The sequence below is a fragment of the Rhagoletis zephyria genome, unplaced genomic scaffold (genome assembly GCF_001687245.7).
Source record: "Rhagoletis zephyria isolate East Lansing unplaced genomic scaffold, Rhagoletis_zephyria_1.1 Rzeph_scaffold_02074, whole genome shotgun sequence".
Lineage (NCBI taxonomy): Eukaryota > Metazoa > Arthropoda > Insecta > Diptera > Tephritidae > Rhagoletis > Rhagoletis zephyria.
Window position 1 is genome coordinate 12,074 of NW_016159158.1, and position 16,238 is coordinate 28,311.

A 16,238-nucleotide genomic window follows, 5' to 3' on the forward strand; every position below is an offset into this window, starting at 1 on the left:
GTACATATGTATGTACATTAGGGTGGTCCAAAACTGCATGTGAAAAAGTAAAGTGGGAATTTATATGCCCTTAGGATTGTTCTATACCGAAAAAATAACCCACATTTTTTTTTTATTTTTAAATCAAAATACATATATTTAGAGGAAAGAAACACTTTTCATAGAAATGGTATAGAATTCTTGAAAATCAATATTTTTCGATCGGCAAAACTTTGTTCCTCTTCAGAAGGTTCCCAATAATATTACCCAATTATTAATTTAACCATTTTTTATAGTAATTATATTTTATAGGTCCGCCAAAACCTCCAGAAAATGTCAGAAAATGCAATGGGGAAAAAAATAATAAATCTTTGGTATTAAAAAATGGTTAAATAAATAATTGGGTATTGTTTTTGGGAGTCCCCTGAAGAGAACCACAGTTTTCTGATCGAACAGTATTGATTTATATAAAATACATGGAAAACTTTGAGCGCTTTGAGCGACCTCTAAACATTTTTTGATTTCAAAATTAAAAAATAGGGGTATACTTTTTTCGATATAGAATAATCCGAGGGGTGAGAGCATTAAGTCTGAGTTTACTTGTTTTGGACCACCCTAATGAACATATGTATTTATGCGTGTACGCTTGTACAGGTGCGCATACATCTCACTATATGGCCACTTGTTTTAACTTTTAACCATTATCACTATATAAACTATAAGCTGGATAATATTTAATGCTCCGCGTGGACAAAACCTAAATATTTTACGTGACACTTTTCCACTTGAGGGGAGTACTAACCTCATGTAAACAAAATTAGCACTTAAGTATGTATTTTCATTTTCGTTTACACTTTGATACTTCTCATTGTTATCCAGCATTCTTAACGAATCCATACTTAATAAAATACTCACTTCACTCTCAATATACATATGTGCAGATATACAAATATATTGTATCTATACAATTCTAGTAAATATGTTTTCAACACTAGCTACATACTTCCACAAATTTTAAATATTTAGTTTGCTATTAACACCATCCAGCCTTATGGCTTATTTCAAACACTTAATAGGCTAAAATATTTGCTTATTTTTATTTATTTATTTTTTTAACTATTTTTGTGCATTTAATGGATATTACGAGTTTTGTATACTTTTAAAGTTCGTTTTCAAATCTGTTTTCCGTTTCCGCGTATTGCTTTTATTGAATTTAGGTACGTTTCGCACGTTTGAACGTCTTCGAACTTCTGTCGCATTGAGACCTTTATTGGCTCGTAGAAAGCCGCCAAATTGATTGACAACAATGAAAGCTTCTAAAAGCTGTTATGTTTACATGCATAAATACTCATACAAGTGTACATAGATATGATGATATCAGGTGCTTATTAGGGATGCCAAAATATGAGGAAAATTGTGATACCGGGATTTCGGGATATTTTTTCCAATAATTCCGGGATCCGGGGATCCATGCCGGAATTCGCATTGAGTCATAACTTTTATGAATATGAGTAAAAGTTCAATATCTGAAAGCATTTAAACATACCATGAAATAAAACGATTTAAAATTTACGATAAACTGATTGTAAAACTCACATATTTATTAAATCAGACAAATTTAAAAGTAATACATTTTTTAAATTGTATTTAAAAGACCATGTGATTGAGGGAACGCATACATCACAAATAAAAATGTAAATACCAGGTACTTTTGGAAGTAATGATTAATAAAAAAAAATAAACAAAAATATACAAAAAAGAATTCTCTAAACATGTTTATTCTACTTCATACAGAAATGGCGAATTTTTCGCCATTTTTTCGCAATTAACTCGAAAATTTGAGAGTGATCGAATTTTGTTGAAGAACGCCCTATTTCAAAATACGATTCAAAAATGCCCTATCTCACTTCAAAATGTATTGAAAATGTGCTGATATAGGGCGTTTTTGAATCGGCAGCTGAGATACGGCGTTTTTGAAACGAATTCTGAAATGGGGCGTTGTTCAACCAAATTCTGAAATACGACGTTTTTGAAAACTTTTTTGAGATAGGGCGTTTTCGAACTGGCTGCCGAGATAGGTCGATCTTCCACTCAGCAGTCGATTTGAAGTTAATAACCTATATCTCCTCCACTACAAAATATTTGAAGTAGATTGATTTGAGAAAGTATGTAATTTTTTTTTAAGACTCTCAGTTTCGTTTATATTAGCGACGCTATGAGTACATTCATTTAAATCTTCTTCAAAAAAGGCTCAGGCTGCAATTTAAAAGTACAGCTTTTTGTTAACTGCAGTCAAGACTGCATTTTACAAAAATCATACTTCAAAATTCATAAACAAGTTCTTACTAAATATCAATCCGATATTTCAAATTTTTCGGGATCCCGGGATTAATGCAAGCAAATCCCGGATTTTCAGCACCTCAAAAACAACGGGATACCCAAATCCCGGGATTGGCATCCCTAGTGCGTATGCATGCAGTGTTTGGCCCATTGAAGCTTTCCTCTCCCACTAGCACCGATGATTTTTTTTTACGTGTAAAAGAAATTAGGGAGACATAGGGTTTCCCAATAGGTATGCAATGTATTTAATTAAATATTTAATTTCAAGTCTGACACAATGTTTTTCAGTTAATATCCTCTGCAATTACCACACAACTCAAATTATCATGTTTTACATATGGGTGTTTCCATGATGCCGGACGTGACATTCGTACGACTTTAGAGTTACGAATCATACGAAAATGGAAGCCACTTACGAAAAAATATTCCAATGTCTATCTTTTATGCCGTACGTTAGTTGAGAAAAAAATTAAGAGCACCTGGAACACTGATGTCGGGAAAGTCGATGAAATGGAAGTCATAACTAATGTGACCAACCGTACTTTTTCGGAAGTATAGTACTTCTTTTTTAGCTCTCGTACTTCGTACTTCGCAGCACAGTCAAATGTACTTCTTTGCAATATTTTAAACCTCAACTCGGTACTTCTCCGTTCTTCTGGACGATCTTCACATTCGTTCAAACCCTTCAAACGACCAGGGACCGATGGCATCATATCTGCGCGGCTGCGAAGGGCTCTGGAGGTGTCGTGCAATTGGTTGGCTCCTATTTATTCGACCTGCGTGAGGACCGGGTACATCCCCAAGGTTTGGGGCTAGTCAGTGTTGTGTTCCCGAAGGCCGGAAAAGGCTCGCACCTACACTAGCGCTTAACGTCATGTTGAACACTGCGCCTGCGGGTAATGCACACAGAATAACCATAACAGAAGGAAGATGAGGTGGAATCATCTCCACACTTTCTTTTAGACTAACCAATCTTCGCGGCGCTAAGATGGAAGCATTTTTGATCGCACTTCTTAAATTGAAACTGAGCTCTCCGGGATCGAAACTAGTCGCATACGAAATTTGGTAATCGGCTCGCGGCGTTTCGCCGACTAAATTAAGGGTCTGTGCTCAGTGGTATCACAAAGGACAGTCTCTTAATTGTCCAAGTGTGTCCCTTGTCTGGGGCAACCACTTTAACCTAACCAAACCTAACCTTTACTGCTTTTAGCTATGAAATAGTTGGTCACATTAGTTATACACTTTCGGTATGCATTTCTACTCATCTGAGCGTGTTTCTTTATTCATTCCGGAAACGTTTCGAATGAATAAAGCAAACACGCAGATATTTCAACTTCTGCCTAGTTAAATCAATTGACCTGCGATGAGTTTTGTCATCTGCGGTAGGGTGTTAAATGCTTATAGGGTTTTCTTTGTATTGCTGCATAGAGTACTGAATGCCTCACAAACTTGATGAGGCGTCTGCTCTTTATGCTAGTACTACCGTTAATGCGGGTACTTTGACAAATTATGGACTTTTGAACAAAAAAATATCTGCATAGTCTCTTTTTTGTCGGCGAGAAAGGCGGTGGTTGCTTTATACTACTGCAGGGGAGCTATTGGTAAGAAATGTGGGTTGGACAACTTCTTCACTGGCGCGTAACGTCATGCCGAACATGACTCTTGATATTGCGGGCGGAACTGTCGCAGCACTAACCACCTTTAAACACAGAAAAACGGCATGGTTAACTGACTTGGAAACTGGACCCTCTGAAGTTCTGGAGGGCTATAATCCCATTCTATTATGGGTGGCGCGGGAGGCAGAGTTTGTGGAGGTGTCTTTCGACGAGAGCTCTCACGAAAAACTATGCTAATGATTCCGCAGCGGGAGGGTTTTTCAGGCAGAAAAGCTGCCTGACAGTTCCACATGTTGTGGTTCAAAAATTAAAAATATGTACTAATTTACATTTTGGAATTCAGAGATTCCGCAGAAGATTTATGGGTCGTTACGCATCGGCGACGTTGAATACAACCAACGACGGAACGATATATTTGGGCAATTCACAAGGTGTTGTGAAGTTATATTTTCCTAACAAAAGTTGTGTTAAAACACGACGGTTGTGAACACCTGTTACGATTATTTATTATATCTCAGCACTTAACCTCACATAACACCGAATAAACATAGGTTGCAGAGTTGTATCGTCATGTGTTATTTTTCTTCACAAAACAATAACAACATTTTTACAACTGTCATGAAATATCATGACTTCACGACAAACACGACAAATACGACACCTTGTGAATTGCCCAATAGTGTTTTTGAACCAAATTCTAAAAAAGGGCGTTCTTGAAATGTTTTCTGAGATTTTGCGTTTTCGAACTGGCTGCCGAGATAAGGCGATCTTACGCTCATCTGTCGATATACACTTACAAAAGAACTTGATTTGAAGAAAATTATCTGGCACTCTATAAATTTCCATAAAATTTTCAACATCACCCCTATTGGAGTACCCTGTACTTTTTACTCACCAATAATTGTTTGAAATTGTTCACCTTTAAAACGCATTTGACCTATGTACATATGTATATTGATCTTCACAAATTTGTTGAACAATAAATAAAATAACTGAAATAAAATTGTCTCAAATTTACATATTAATATGTATGTACATACATACATACATTAAACCATGCATTTTTCGTATTTTGCGCCCACATGAAAATTTCGTTGTCGGCCACAATTGGGGTAAGATTTCAGCCGACTATCTTCACATTTCAGTTAGCGCCAAGAAAAATACGAATTGGTTAAGGCTTCATACTTTCACACAGCATCATCTATAATACCTTATAGAGAATATTAAGAAGGCTTATTTCGCGATAATATGTACACTGGGACTCCAATCCTCGGGCATGTATTAATGAAACCAACTTTTTCTTAGCGGCTGGTTCAGGCGCCCGACCACCTGCTCGCCGTCCGATTTTGACGAATTAACCAGCCCTAACTCCTGGGGCGTTGTTTATTTCGATAATCCTCATTCATCCTCCGATGTGAGCTTCGTCCCTATACATTGATCTGCGTTCTTCTTCATCTTCTTCAAGCCTACGTCAAACGTCTTTTACCAGATCTCCATCTTCAGCCCCGACCTAAACACCATTTGATTGCTAGCTGATTTATTTATAGAATCTTGGAGCCGCATTTCTGCATACCACCATCCGAAGGTTCCTCTCACACCTTTCTGCATCTCGCTTCTTCCTTCTCCTAGACGCCCTTCTCCTAAGATTTCTCGCAGTATCGCTAAGCTTCAGCTCGAAGGGCTAGGTGGCCTTGTATGCTTTGTACACGTCACTCTTCATCATACCAGTTTTTCCCGTATGGGTTTTAATAGCCAACCACTGTTTCCGCAGCTGTGAGAAGAGATTAGGGGAGGGATTCCCATTGTTCATTTATATCCAGTCGATGTGGAGTTTAGTTTTTGGGATCTGAGTCGGTGCCTGGTACTGCCAAAAACTATGTTCCGTGCTCAGGCACAGTCGATCAGCCGCTCTCTCTGGAGGTATAATAGTGAGGACAGAAGTTCCCGACAGTGGGACTAAATATGCCTTCTTTTTCCAACATAGCGTTGGGAGCATCCCACATGCGCCGAGGAAGTCCATCCAACTTCTTTTTTGAACTCTAAGCTTCCTGCTTTTTCCCATAGAGCTTTTGCAAAAGTGGGTATTTAAGTAGCTCTAGTAGCTTTCTTAGCCCCCTTATTTAGTTTAGATACCAAGCTTCTATGAAGGAGTAGTCCTTGATACTTTGGCTGAATTTCTTTATTCATTCTGAACGTTTGGAATAAACTTTTTTGTTTACTTATTCTTTAGAACGTTCCTGATGATATGTTAACGTATATTTCAAAAGCATTCTGTTTATTCCGGCTGTGAAATGGGATTATCCGGAATGTATAAAGAAACGCAGCCTTTGTTAAGTTAGAGCTTCACATTAATATTTTCAATGCTATTACCACAATTAAAAACACTTCCTCAAGTACCCGCTTTTATACTCGTAATAAAATAAATAAAATCCAAAATACATTACAATAATAATGTCCTACAAATTTCCAGCCCTCTTAGACTCCATCAGGGCTAAAGAATTGAGCCACTGTGTATACATAAATTGAGCTACATTTCAAATTTGACACATTGGAAGAAATTTGTGAAAATATTTTTTTTCGGAAAACTTATTTTTTTTAACAATTTTCGTTATAAATAAATTTGGTTAAGCTTTTCCAAGTAAATATGGGAACTGAACTGAATTTTCGAAAACTGATTGATCTCGCCATCGGTTCACCGGAATCTGGCCATGTAAATTTTGACGCGCTTCACCTTTTACTTTTTTCCTTCGCCGAAAAGCTAAATATCATCGATGACCCTGTGGATAATACAAAGTATGAAAATGTCTCTTTTGTTATGAGCAGTGGAAAGTTCGGAAGTGAATCATATGACCATTATCAAGGTGCTGCCGTTGCGCTTGGCAAAGGTGCTTTCCTCAAGCATACCAAACATACATTGAAACGACCCGGAAAATATGGTGTGAAGAACGTCAAACGCTCAGGCAAGCGACAGACCGGTGGCGCTGATCCCGAAGAACCGGTCGCTGCCGAGGAAATTGAAATTGAAGAAGTAACAGAAGCTCAATCCAATAACGATGTTCCTACAGAGATGCTCGAAGAAGTACCCACCAATGAGCAGGCGCCTGCAATTGAAGAGCAACCCCCTGCCGCTGAAGAACAATACCCTGAGATTGAAGGCCTCACGCCTGTTAACGAGGAACTAATCGAAATGCAACAATCTAATAAGGCAGCCGATTTAGAACCTCAAGCTTCTGAATACAAAGTAGAAGAAGCTATCGAACAGGTGCTTGAGCTTAAAACATCCGGCGAAGATTTGGAACTTGCTCCCCAGGGTGTGCAACAGCACATACCAGACGGCATGTATCGCGGCATAGCAATTATGAAAGATCAGCTTGAATTGACCATGGAACAGGTGCGCCTGTTGGTGCTGATTACTTTGAATAAAAAATCGACAGCCATGCAGTTGGACAAACTGCGCTCGCTCATGACAATGATGGTCGCCATTCAAAAACAAAATATATACATTGAACAAGCGTTTGGTTTTCGTCTATCTGACATCTATTATGATCCCGAGTTGGAACGGGAAGATGTCGAAGAGGAGGTAGAAGAAGAGAGCGATGTGCAAAGCGATCCATCTTATAAACCACCTTTGACATCGCATACAATGGAACAACCGCAACCGCCACCACCACGGCCTGAAGAGTACGATTTAGACGCACACCTATGCTACTCGCCCGATAAGCTGCTAGACCAGTTGCTGGATCTCAAATCGGAATTCTGTTTGCTAACAAATAAAGTGAATGAAATTTCTGCCACAATGCTGCAGCAGGATTGCCAGCGTACCACAATGCTCATTACAGAGCTGCAGGAGCACATGACAGATTTGAAATTCTATGTCAGCAGCGTAAAAGAGGCAATAGATCGATTGGAATCAAAGAATATGAGCAACAGTGATACAATTGAAGAGCTGACCAAATCTTTAGAGGATGTCATGAACGAGAAGATCGACAAAAGTGAAATCGAAATTCTGCTGGCTGACAAAGTTGACTACAATCAATTGCAACGCAAGGCCTCACAAGAACAAATGCAAGAGCTCCAATGTCGTTTGGAGAAGAAATTCACCGAAGTCCATAAGCAGCTTAAAACGAACGACAAAAATATGTACCAAGCTATGGATAATATGAGAACCTCACTCGGCCTGGCATCTGTGGACGATGTGCTGAACCGCTTCAAAGAGAAATTAGAAGCAGAAATTCATGGGCTACAGGAAAAACTAAAAAAATACATGGATGCCACGAATGATGAGTGCGCAGCAGCTGGGGCGCGTATAAAAGTGTTGCAGGATCTCGCTTGCATCTCGTGTGATACAACATGTGTGATGCGCACCATGGAGAAATCGAAAGTGGCAAAGCTGCCAAATGCACATGCCACCAATCTATTGAGTCCTCTAATAACCTATGAAATCGGGTCAATACGCAAATCGGGTATAATGGGCTATTATCGCAAAGATGAGTTTCCACATGCGCCGAATGCTTGGCTTAACCAACAGAAGGTAGCGATGAAAATGTGTGTACCACGACATGCAGGCGGTGCACACACCACCCACACAGCAAGGGAACATTTCGAAAAAGTAATGGTTAATAAAAAATAAGACTTAACTTGTTAGATATCAGAATGTTAACCTATAACGCTTGTCGATTAGTTTCCATATTAATTCATTTGGTTTGTATGTATATTTAAGTACTTTTCAAAAATTTCCTTACTGCTAAAAATTTATATAAATATGAAAACGGCTTTATTTTAAATCGCCTTCATCATTTGCTAGGGATCCATGTGCCAGTTTTGATATTTTATAGAGAAAGCACTAACCTTTTTATACAAAACATGATATAGCTTCGCAGCTTTTCTAAAAAAAAAAATAAGTCTATTTTCTTAATTGGGGAAATCGTCACATACTGAAACCATAACCTTCCAGCACACAACTGGAGCATTATCTGGCTCGAGAAGACCGAGGAACCCTATCGGCAAGCGCTTAATGCAGAGTCCCGTGGTCCTCTAAACGACCCCAAAGAAGTCATCAACTATGGCTTCAAGAAGGGGAAAAAGTCCCCATTAAATGGAGGTGGACTCCCACTCGGCGTCGTTGGACGCTCAAAGTTCGGGTGGCGTATCCTATTTCAAAGAGCCATAATCAGCCTTGGACGGTTTTTCAAGAGGACCGATGCAGAAGTTTCTGGAGGATAAAAAGCCGCCAGATTAATCTCCAACACACCAAGCCGGAATCCGGAGAATTTTTAGGCTGAGGACAGCGAAATACCCAGGTAGACTCAGGTCCTGAGTGCTGTTAAAAACGGGATTAAAGCTTTCATTTTATCTATGTAATTTCCGCAATGGTAACATTGTGACAGTATGCTTAGGGGCGCGGCCGGAAAACTATGTTTGCTGTCCGTCTACATGGCGCTGCTAAGAGATATATTGGCTGAGCAAGGCGCAGAAAGACCAGCGTGATTATGGGGTCCGAAGCCAATTCACCGCACTCTGAAGATTATCGGACACGACTGCGAGGGGTGAATCACGTTTTGATTTTATTTCAATCGGGGATCCAGCTATTTTTAATAGAGGAGATGTGCCTCCGTTTGTTATTGCCACCTGGATCCATAAATTATGGTGGCTTGTATTAAGACCGCGATAAAAAAACGAAATTAGGCCGCGCGGGTTTGATTCACTATGAAAAGTGAAATTATGCCGCTATCAAAATATGAATACGGAAATTTTCACTTATTTGAACAGTAGTTTTTAGGTTGCTGGTGGAGCGAAGCGTTGTGCTGAACCTAAAATCCCACGCATTAAAAAAGCATTGTCCAAACTTTAGGAAAAGTTTCCCTTTCCCTCTCTGACCCCTCTACAAATCCCTGGGATCCATTTGAAAATGGGGTAAAATTAGAATTGTGACAGACAAAATTTAAACTCGCCACTACACAATTAATTTGGCGGTTAGGTGCCACACCCCCGCCCCCTCCGCCCTACCAAAAAACCTTTGTACAAATAACCGAACATTTCCCAATTCATTTATTGTTTGCAGCCAAATGAATTTCACTTTTCAAAATGAATTATGCCCGCGCGGCCTAATTTCATTTTTTGATTGAGTTCTTAATAGAAGCCGCCCTAATTCATAAAGCCGGCCCGTTGCAATATGATGCAATGTTATCAATCCTGTTTCAGAGGATAAAATCGGGGGTCGTTGACTTATCTGTGAGAAGTGATTTTGTCCCGCGTCTTATCTACCACTTTATACTACGTACGTTCCCATACGACTGCATGAATATTGTTTCAGTTGTACATATGGAAGAACTTCTTTTGGCAGTAGATCCGCCAACCTGCCATCCAGCAAGACTTATTTATCCAGAAATATTCAGATTTATATCTGGCCAAGCATTGTCACTCCATCAGTGTTCCCCACAAACAGAGTATGCACGTTTTTCCAAAGAAAAACAGTTTTTACATGGTCCATTGGCCATCGAAACTCGGGATCTGTTTTATTTTTTAAATTTTCGTTGCTAAAACTGGTTTTCGACCTAAAACATATGTTTTCGTCCATGTAAAATCTGTCACACGAAAACCAGTTTTCGCTGAAAACTACTTGAAAACTCACGTTCCACTCATTCCAATCGGTGTCTTCACTAGTTTTTTTCGATTATTTATCGAAGTGGAAGTCGTATTTTCTCATCTTTAATACGCTATTTCGTATTTATTGTTAATTGGCTGGCCAAACTAAAATAAGAATGAAAGTAAGAGGTTGCTAATGACAAGAAAATGTGGGAAAAGTATTTTGGTTTCGTTTTTGTGTAGCAAAACTGCAATCAGAGGATGTAAGAAATGTCAACGAAAACACTAACAGCCGGTGTGAACAGCCTTCAGCCCACAATTTTAAAACCCGTTTTCAAAGTGTTTTCGTTGTCGGTCAGAACATGGTATAATGCAGATAAATTTAGCCATTTCCGATTTTTGCCACATATAACTGCATTTTTCGATAACAACATACAGCCAGTAAGTTATCGATTGACAATCGGCCTTTCCCTTCTCTATGCTGAATAACATGTGTCAGCTGCAATCAGCTGATGAAACAAAAACAAAAGTTGTGTTCGAGCAAAAGTCCATTAAAAATAAACCAGTAATGATGTTTCGGAAAATTATTTGGTATTCCCTCTCAAATAGAAAAACATACCAATTTGTGCGTGAAATCAAAACTTGCGTAAGTATGATTAGTTCGTTGTGTACATTTAAAACTATCAAACGGAACACAATAAAACGTGTACATTTATGGAGTTTTGGAACAATATATTGAATTAGACTATTGTAAATAGCATTTACTTGTCTTTGGTTTATACAATTTTCCATTTTTTGTAATTTTGCTATCTTTAATTCTAGGTAATTCATTACCAACTGCATGTTACATATTCTACTTGCAAATTCTTGTATGTAAATGCTTTCCCAGTTAAAATTTCGAATGTCGCTTCCAAATCAACTGTCACTTTGCACTCTAATAAACCTTACCATTTGCGACAATTATTGAAGATTATTTGCCTCGCGAACACTGCTAAAGTGTAGGCAATACAAAAACTTGTTGATTACAAATAGGGGTATTCTCTGAGTCTTGCAAAACCCTTACGCGGAGCTCGGATTGCACGGTTTGCAAAGTTGTCCCATACGAAAAGCGGCTATTCCGTGCGATCTGTGCACCGTGCAAGGGCTTTGCAAGACTCAGAGAATACCCCTAATAATTTATTTTTCTTCGCTGCATACTGATTAGTTGAAGTGCAATAAAAACCATTGGACAAATAAATACGCGACCACAGCAAGAGAGATAAACGTTATTGGGAATGAAATCCAGTTGCGGTCCGAAATTGTAACTATACACACGTAAGTGATAATATAGGTATAAAGATTGTAGTTGCATACATTATTACATTTCTTTTTGCAGAACAAAGCAAGTGATTTCACGAAAAATGGCTTCCTTTCGTATGGGTCCAACAACGCACTCTGTGCCAATGTCCCTGTTTCAGAAAAATCGGCAGAAGACGGCTGCTGCTTTGAGGGAACACGGTTCGGTAAAGTCCAAGTCATACGTTCTTCTCGCTGGCGGAGATGATGTTAGTTTCAACGATACGGATATCAGCTACCTCTTTCGTCAAGAATCTTATTTTCAATATATGTTTGGAGTAAAAGAACCTGGTTGCTACGGTGTGCTGGAAGTAGATAGCGGCAAGTCAACTTTATTTGTACCCCGCTTACCCGAAGAGTATGCAACTTGGATGGGAAAGTTGTATGCTTTGGACGAATTCAAACAAATGTATGAAGTTGATGAAGTGCGGTATGTTGATGAGTTAAATGCATTCTTTGAAAGCGCACATCCATCACTCATCCTTACCTTGAGTGGCCTTAATACGGATAGTGGTTTAGTCTCGAAGCCAGCACGTTTTGAAGGCATTGAAAAATTTGTTGTCGATTGCGATCTGCTGCATCCGGTGATTGCCGAATGTCGCGTTATCAAGTCCCCTGAAGAGATTCAGGTACTGCGTTACGTGGCAAAGGTTTCTTCTGATGCACACATTCGCGTTATGCAGTTTATGCGTCCGGGTCGTTCGGAGTATGAAGGCGAAGCGGTATTTTTGCATCATGCCTATGCTGTAGGCGGTTGCCGACATGCATCGTACACTTGCATTTGCGGCAGTGGTGTGAATTCAGCCGTACTACATTATGGTCACGCGGGTGCGCCAAATGATGGACCCGTACGCGACGGTGACATGTGCCTCTTTGATATGGGTGCAAACTATTGCGGCTATGCAGCTGATATAACATGTAGCTTTCCAGCCAATGGTAAATTCAACGAAGATCAGAAATTAATTTACAATGCTGTTTTGGCTGGGCGCAACGCAGTCTTGCAGGAAGCTCGTGATGGTGTCTCATGGGTAGATATGCACAAGTTGGCTTGTCGTGTTATGCTACAAAAACTGAAGGATGGTGGCATGCTTAAAGGCGAAGTGGATGATATGCTGGAGGCTGGTTTAGCTGGCATTTTCCAACCGCATGGTCTGGGACATCTGATTGGTTTGGATGTGCACGATGTTGGCGGCTATATAGCAGGACAACCAAGTCGGCCCGCCGAACCGTGGCTAAGTAAACTTCGCTTTGCGCGCACTCTCAAAGCAGGGATGTACGTGACCGTCGAGCCAGGTTGCTACTTTATCGAATACCTAATGGATCGTGCACTTGCTGATCCGAATTTAAATAAGTTTATTGTTGTCGAGGTATATGAACGTTTCCGCAAGTTTGGCGGTGTACGCATTGAGGACGATGTATTGATTACCAAGGATGGGTGTGAGAATTTCGCCATAGTACCACGCACAGTAGAGGAAATCGAAAAGACGATGGCTATTCGCAAGGAGTGAGAACTAACGTGTTGCTTTGGAATATCTTTTCCCTATATCTCTTCTGTTATATATTGATTGTTTCAAATAGTAACATGTGATAATCCCAATTGTAGATTAGATTACGTATGATTTATATATGAAACAATAACTACATGCTTTATCTCGTATCTATGTACACATTAACTACTGCTAATTTACAATATGTACATGTATTTTTATTTACTACATTTACACTTATTGAATAAAAGTCAAATTATCTAAATTGGCAACTATGGTCAAGACTTAATAATCTACACCATACCATCCTTTATTGGTAGCGGTTGATAAAATATTACTGATGTAGACAAAAGGCTCGTTCTAGCATTGCCATGTAACTGAAGTAAGGGAATCAAATGGATATTTAGTTTGATTGCGGGTCCATTCTGGATATTAAAAGTTATACATAAATAAGCGGCATACCATTGCAGCAGTTACACGGTTCATAAAATCCCAAGTGTCCCTCCAGATTTGCCAATACAACTAAGTCCTACTACTTAGTACCCAATCGAGTTCATTATTTTTCGTACTTGGACTGCGTTGGTATGTTTAATGAGATGCCCTGAGCATTTGTATTTTGTTTTCTGTACAAAAATTTAAGTAATTGGATGTCTTTTTTTCGACTCAAAATCTTGTATCCTTAGCTTCAGTGACCNACAAAAATTTAAGTAATTGGATGTCTTTTTTTCGACTCAAAATCTTGTATTCTTAGCTTCAGTGACCTATCTTTATACATAATTGAACTCGATAGACGTTATAACGGTTACAAGTCGATTAAATCCATTTTACATCCACGCTGACCACTTGGGCAGGTAAGGTAGAACACAAGTTCGATAATTATAGTCCACAATATCCTGAAATGGCCTGAACGACCAGTCGAAGCATTTGATACAGTTAACTATATCCCAAAGCACCCAGACTCGTCGTTACCATATCGGACGAAACGGATGACAAACTATCTGTGTGAACGTCAATCGTTAGTCAAATTCTGAAATATTAAGCCCAAGCCGCGTAGAATTAATGAAAAGGTAATCTATACGGTAACATATACATGGCCAAATGAGTGAGCTATGCAACGATTGCCTAATCATAGCGATGGCTCAAACAACTTCACCACTTATGACGCGAAATCCACCGCCGCACTTTTCGCCATGTTGACCCAGGAGATTAGATTGAGCTTACCCTTCCTTTTTCTTCAATATCCCCCTAATAGCCTCTTCGCCTGGCGCTGTCCAGAGACTTGCCTTCACTGTTTTTCTCTACTTGTTCTTTCTGCTCTTTTAAGTTCTTCTCTAATGCTCCCGCCGGTATCGGGTCTACGTAAGGAATGTCACTCCAGCATTCTCCCAAAAGACTCTGGCGAGTTTATATGCTGGTACAACAACAACAAGGCCGTTGCTGCAGCCTTGATGAGAAGCATGTCTGCCTTTTTGTTGCTTTCTATGCTTTTGTGGTCCGGAACTCAGAAGAGGAAGAGCCTAGTAGTAATAAATTTAACAGTATTTTAAAGCATATGGAGAATTGAGGAAAATAAGAAAAGGTAGGGGGTTTCAAATGTATTCGGCATTGCGCCATGTCGGTTCTTCCGGCGAATAAAATGGATTTCTTAAAGTGAGAACAGCAAAAATATATACTTGAAACATTTTAAAAAGAGCAATGGATACTGCTTTTAAGTCAAAATAAGAAAAAATAATAATTTAAAACCCCCTATTTTTGAAGGTAATTTTAAAGGTACATAAATGTACTTTTTTTATCCAACGCACAATGGCTGAAATAAGCACTTTCTGCGGCGATAAATCAACCAATCCTGATAGGCGCTTAAAATCCTGTATACGTGCTTCTGAGAACCTTAAAAACCGTTGGTTTGAAAATCAACAAAATCGGGCCACATCCACACCCGCCGCCCATATACAGGGTCTCCCAGACCCCCTCCTAAAATGGAGGAAAATATTTTTATTGGAAAACGGAATAATATGAACTACCAGTCCGGGAATGCTCTATCTTTTGGTCGTAGTACCGACTTCGACCGGAAGTAGGTTAGACAGACCGGAAGTTCATTATTTTAACCGGAAGTCCATTCCAGAGAAATGTTTCTGACGAAAGTTACGTATTTTTGTCCCCAGAATACGAATATGTGGTAAAAGCATGTACGTCCGATTAAAAAAAGGACTTCCGGTTGTTGTTGTTGTTGTAGCGGCTAGAACAACCCCGCCCGCCCGGTCGATCCCCACGTTGAATATTTGTTCATTTTTGACTTTGATGGCGTCTGAAAATAGCAATTTTATCAAACAGCAGCAGCCAATTCATACACCAAATGATAGTAGATATATTGCCCTTTTATCAGATATATGTACATTAGGGTGTCCCGTCAAAAAATTTTTTTGAGCTACACTATCGCAAGAGGTATAGAAATTTGCGTAATTTTACACAAGTTAAGAAAAAGGTAAAAAAGTCAGAATTGTGTGTCATTTTGAGGGCTCTACCACACCATGAAGTTTTCCACGTAGTTTATATGAGAAAAAACACTTCTTCGTAGAAATAGAGATAAAATCCTTAAAAGCCAATATTTTTCAATTTGCAAACTCTTTTTCTCTTTAGGAGACTTCAAAGAATAATACCTAATTGTTAACATAACGATTTTTTAATACTAACTATTTTTTATAGGTCCCCAAAATCCCCAAAATAATTAAATGGGGGAACCATAAAGAAATCATTAATATTAAAAAAAAGGTTAAATAAATAACTGGATATTATTCTTTGAAGTCTCCTAAAGAGAAAACGAGTTTGCAAATTGAAAAATATTGACTTTTAAAGATTTTATCTCTGACGGGACACCCTAATGTGCATATATGTCATA

At 39.0% G+C, this 16,238-nt stretch overlaps 2 protein-coding genes across 2 annotated transcripts; both read left to right on the forward strand.

The window, feature by feature from the left end:
• Window positions 1-6,579: 6,579 nt before the first annotated feature.
• nis (no individualized sperm) lies at window positions 6,580-8,565 on the forward strand. The gene is made up of 2 exons (XM_017620195.1): window positions 6,580-6,990; window positions 7,033-8,565. Exons 1-2 carry the CDS (start codon window positions 6,580-6,582, stop codon window positions 8,563-8,565), a joined length of 1,944 nt encoding a protein of 647 aa, XP_017475684.1.
• Window positions 8,566-11,147: 2,582 nt separating this feature from the next.
• Window positions 11,148-13,610, forward strand: Dip-C (dipeptidase C). Its single transcript, XM_017620191.1, has 3 exons — window positions 11,148-11,166; window positions 11,725-11,834; window positions 11,896-13,610. Exon 3 carries the CDS (start codon window positions 11,921-11,923, stop codon window positions 13,361-13,363), a length of 1,443 nt encoding a protein of 480 aa, XP_017475680.1. The 5' UTR covers window positions 11,148-11,166; window positions 11,725-11,834; window positions 11,896-11,920; the 3' UTR covers window positions 13,364-13,610.
• Window positions 13,611-16,238: the final 2,628 nt, after the last annotated feature.

Bases quoted from the DNA above. Each gene is read 5' to 3' on its own strand.
- Dip-C (XM_017620191.1), top strand. From the start codon at position 11,921: ATGGCTTCCTTTCGTATGGGTCCAACAACGCACTCTGTGCCAATGTCC.
- nis (XM_017620195.1), top strand. From the start codon at position 6,580: ATGGGAACTGAACTGAATTTTCGAAAACTGATTGATCTCGCCATCGGT. The intron at 6,991-7,032 runs GTTCCTACAGAG...ACCAATGAGCAG, and splicing joins AAGCTCAATCCAATAACGAT to GCGCCTGCAATTGAAGAGCA.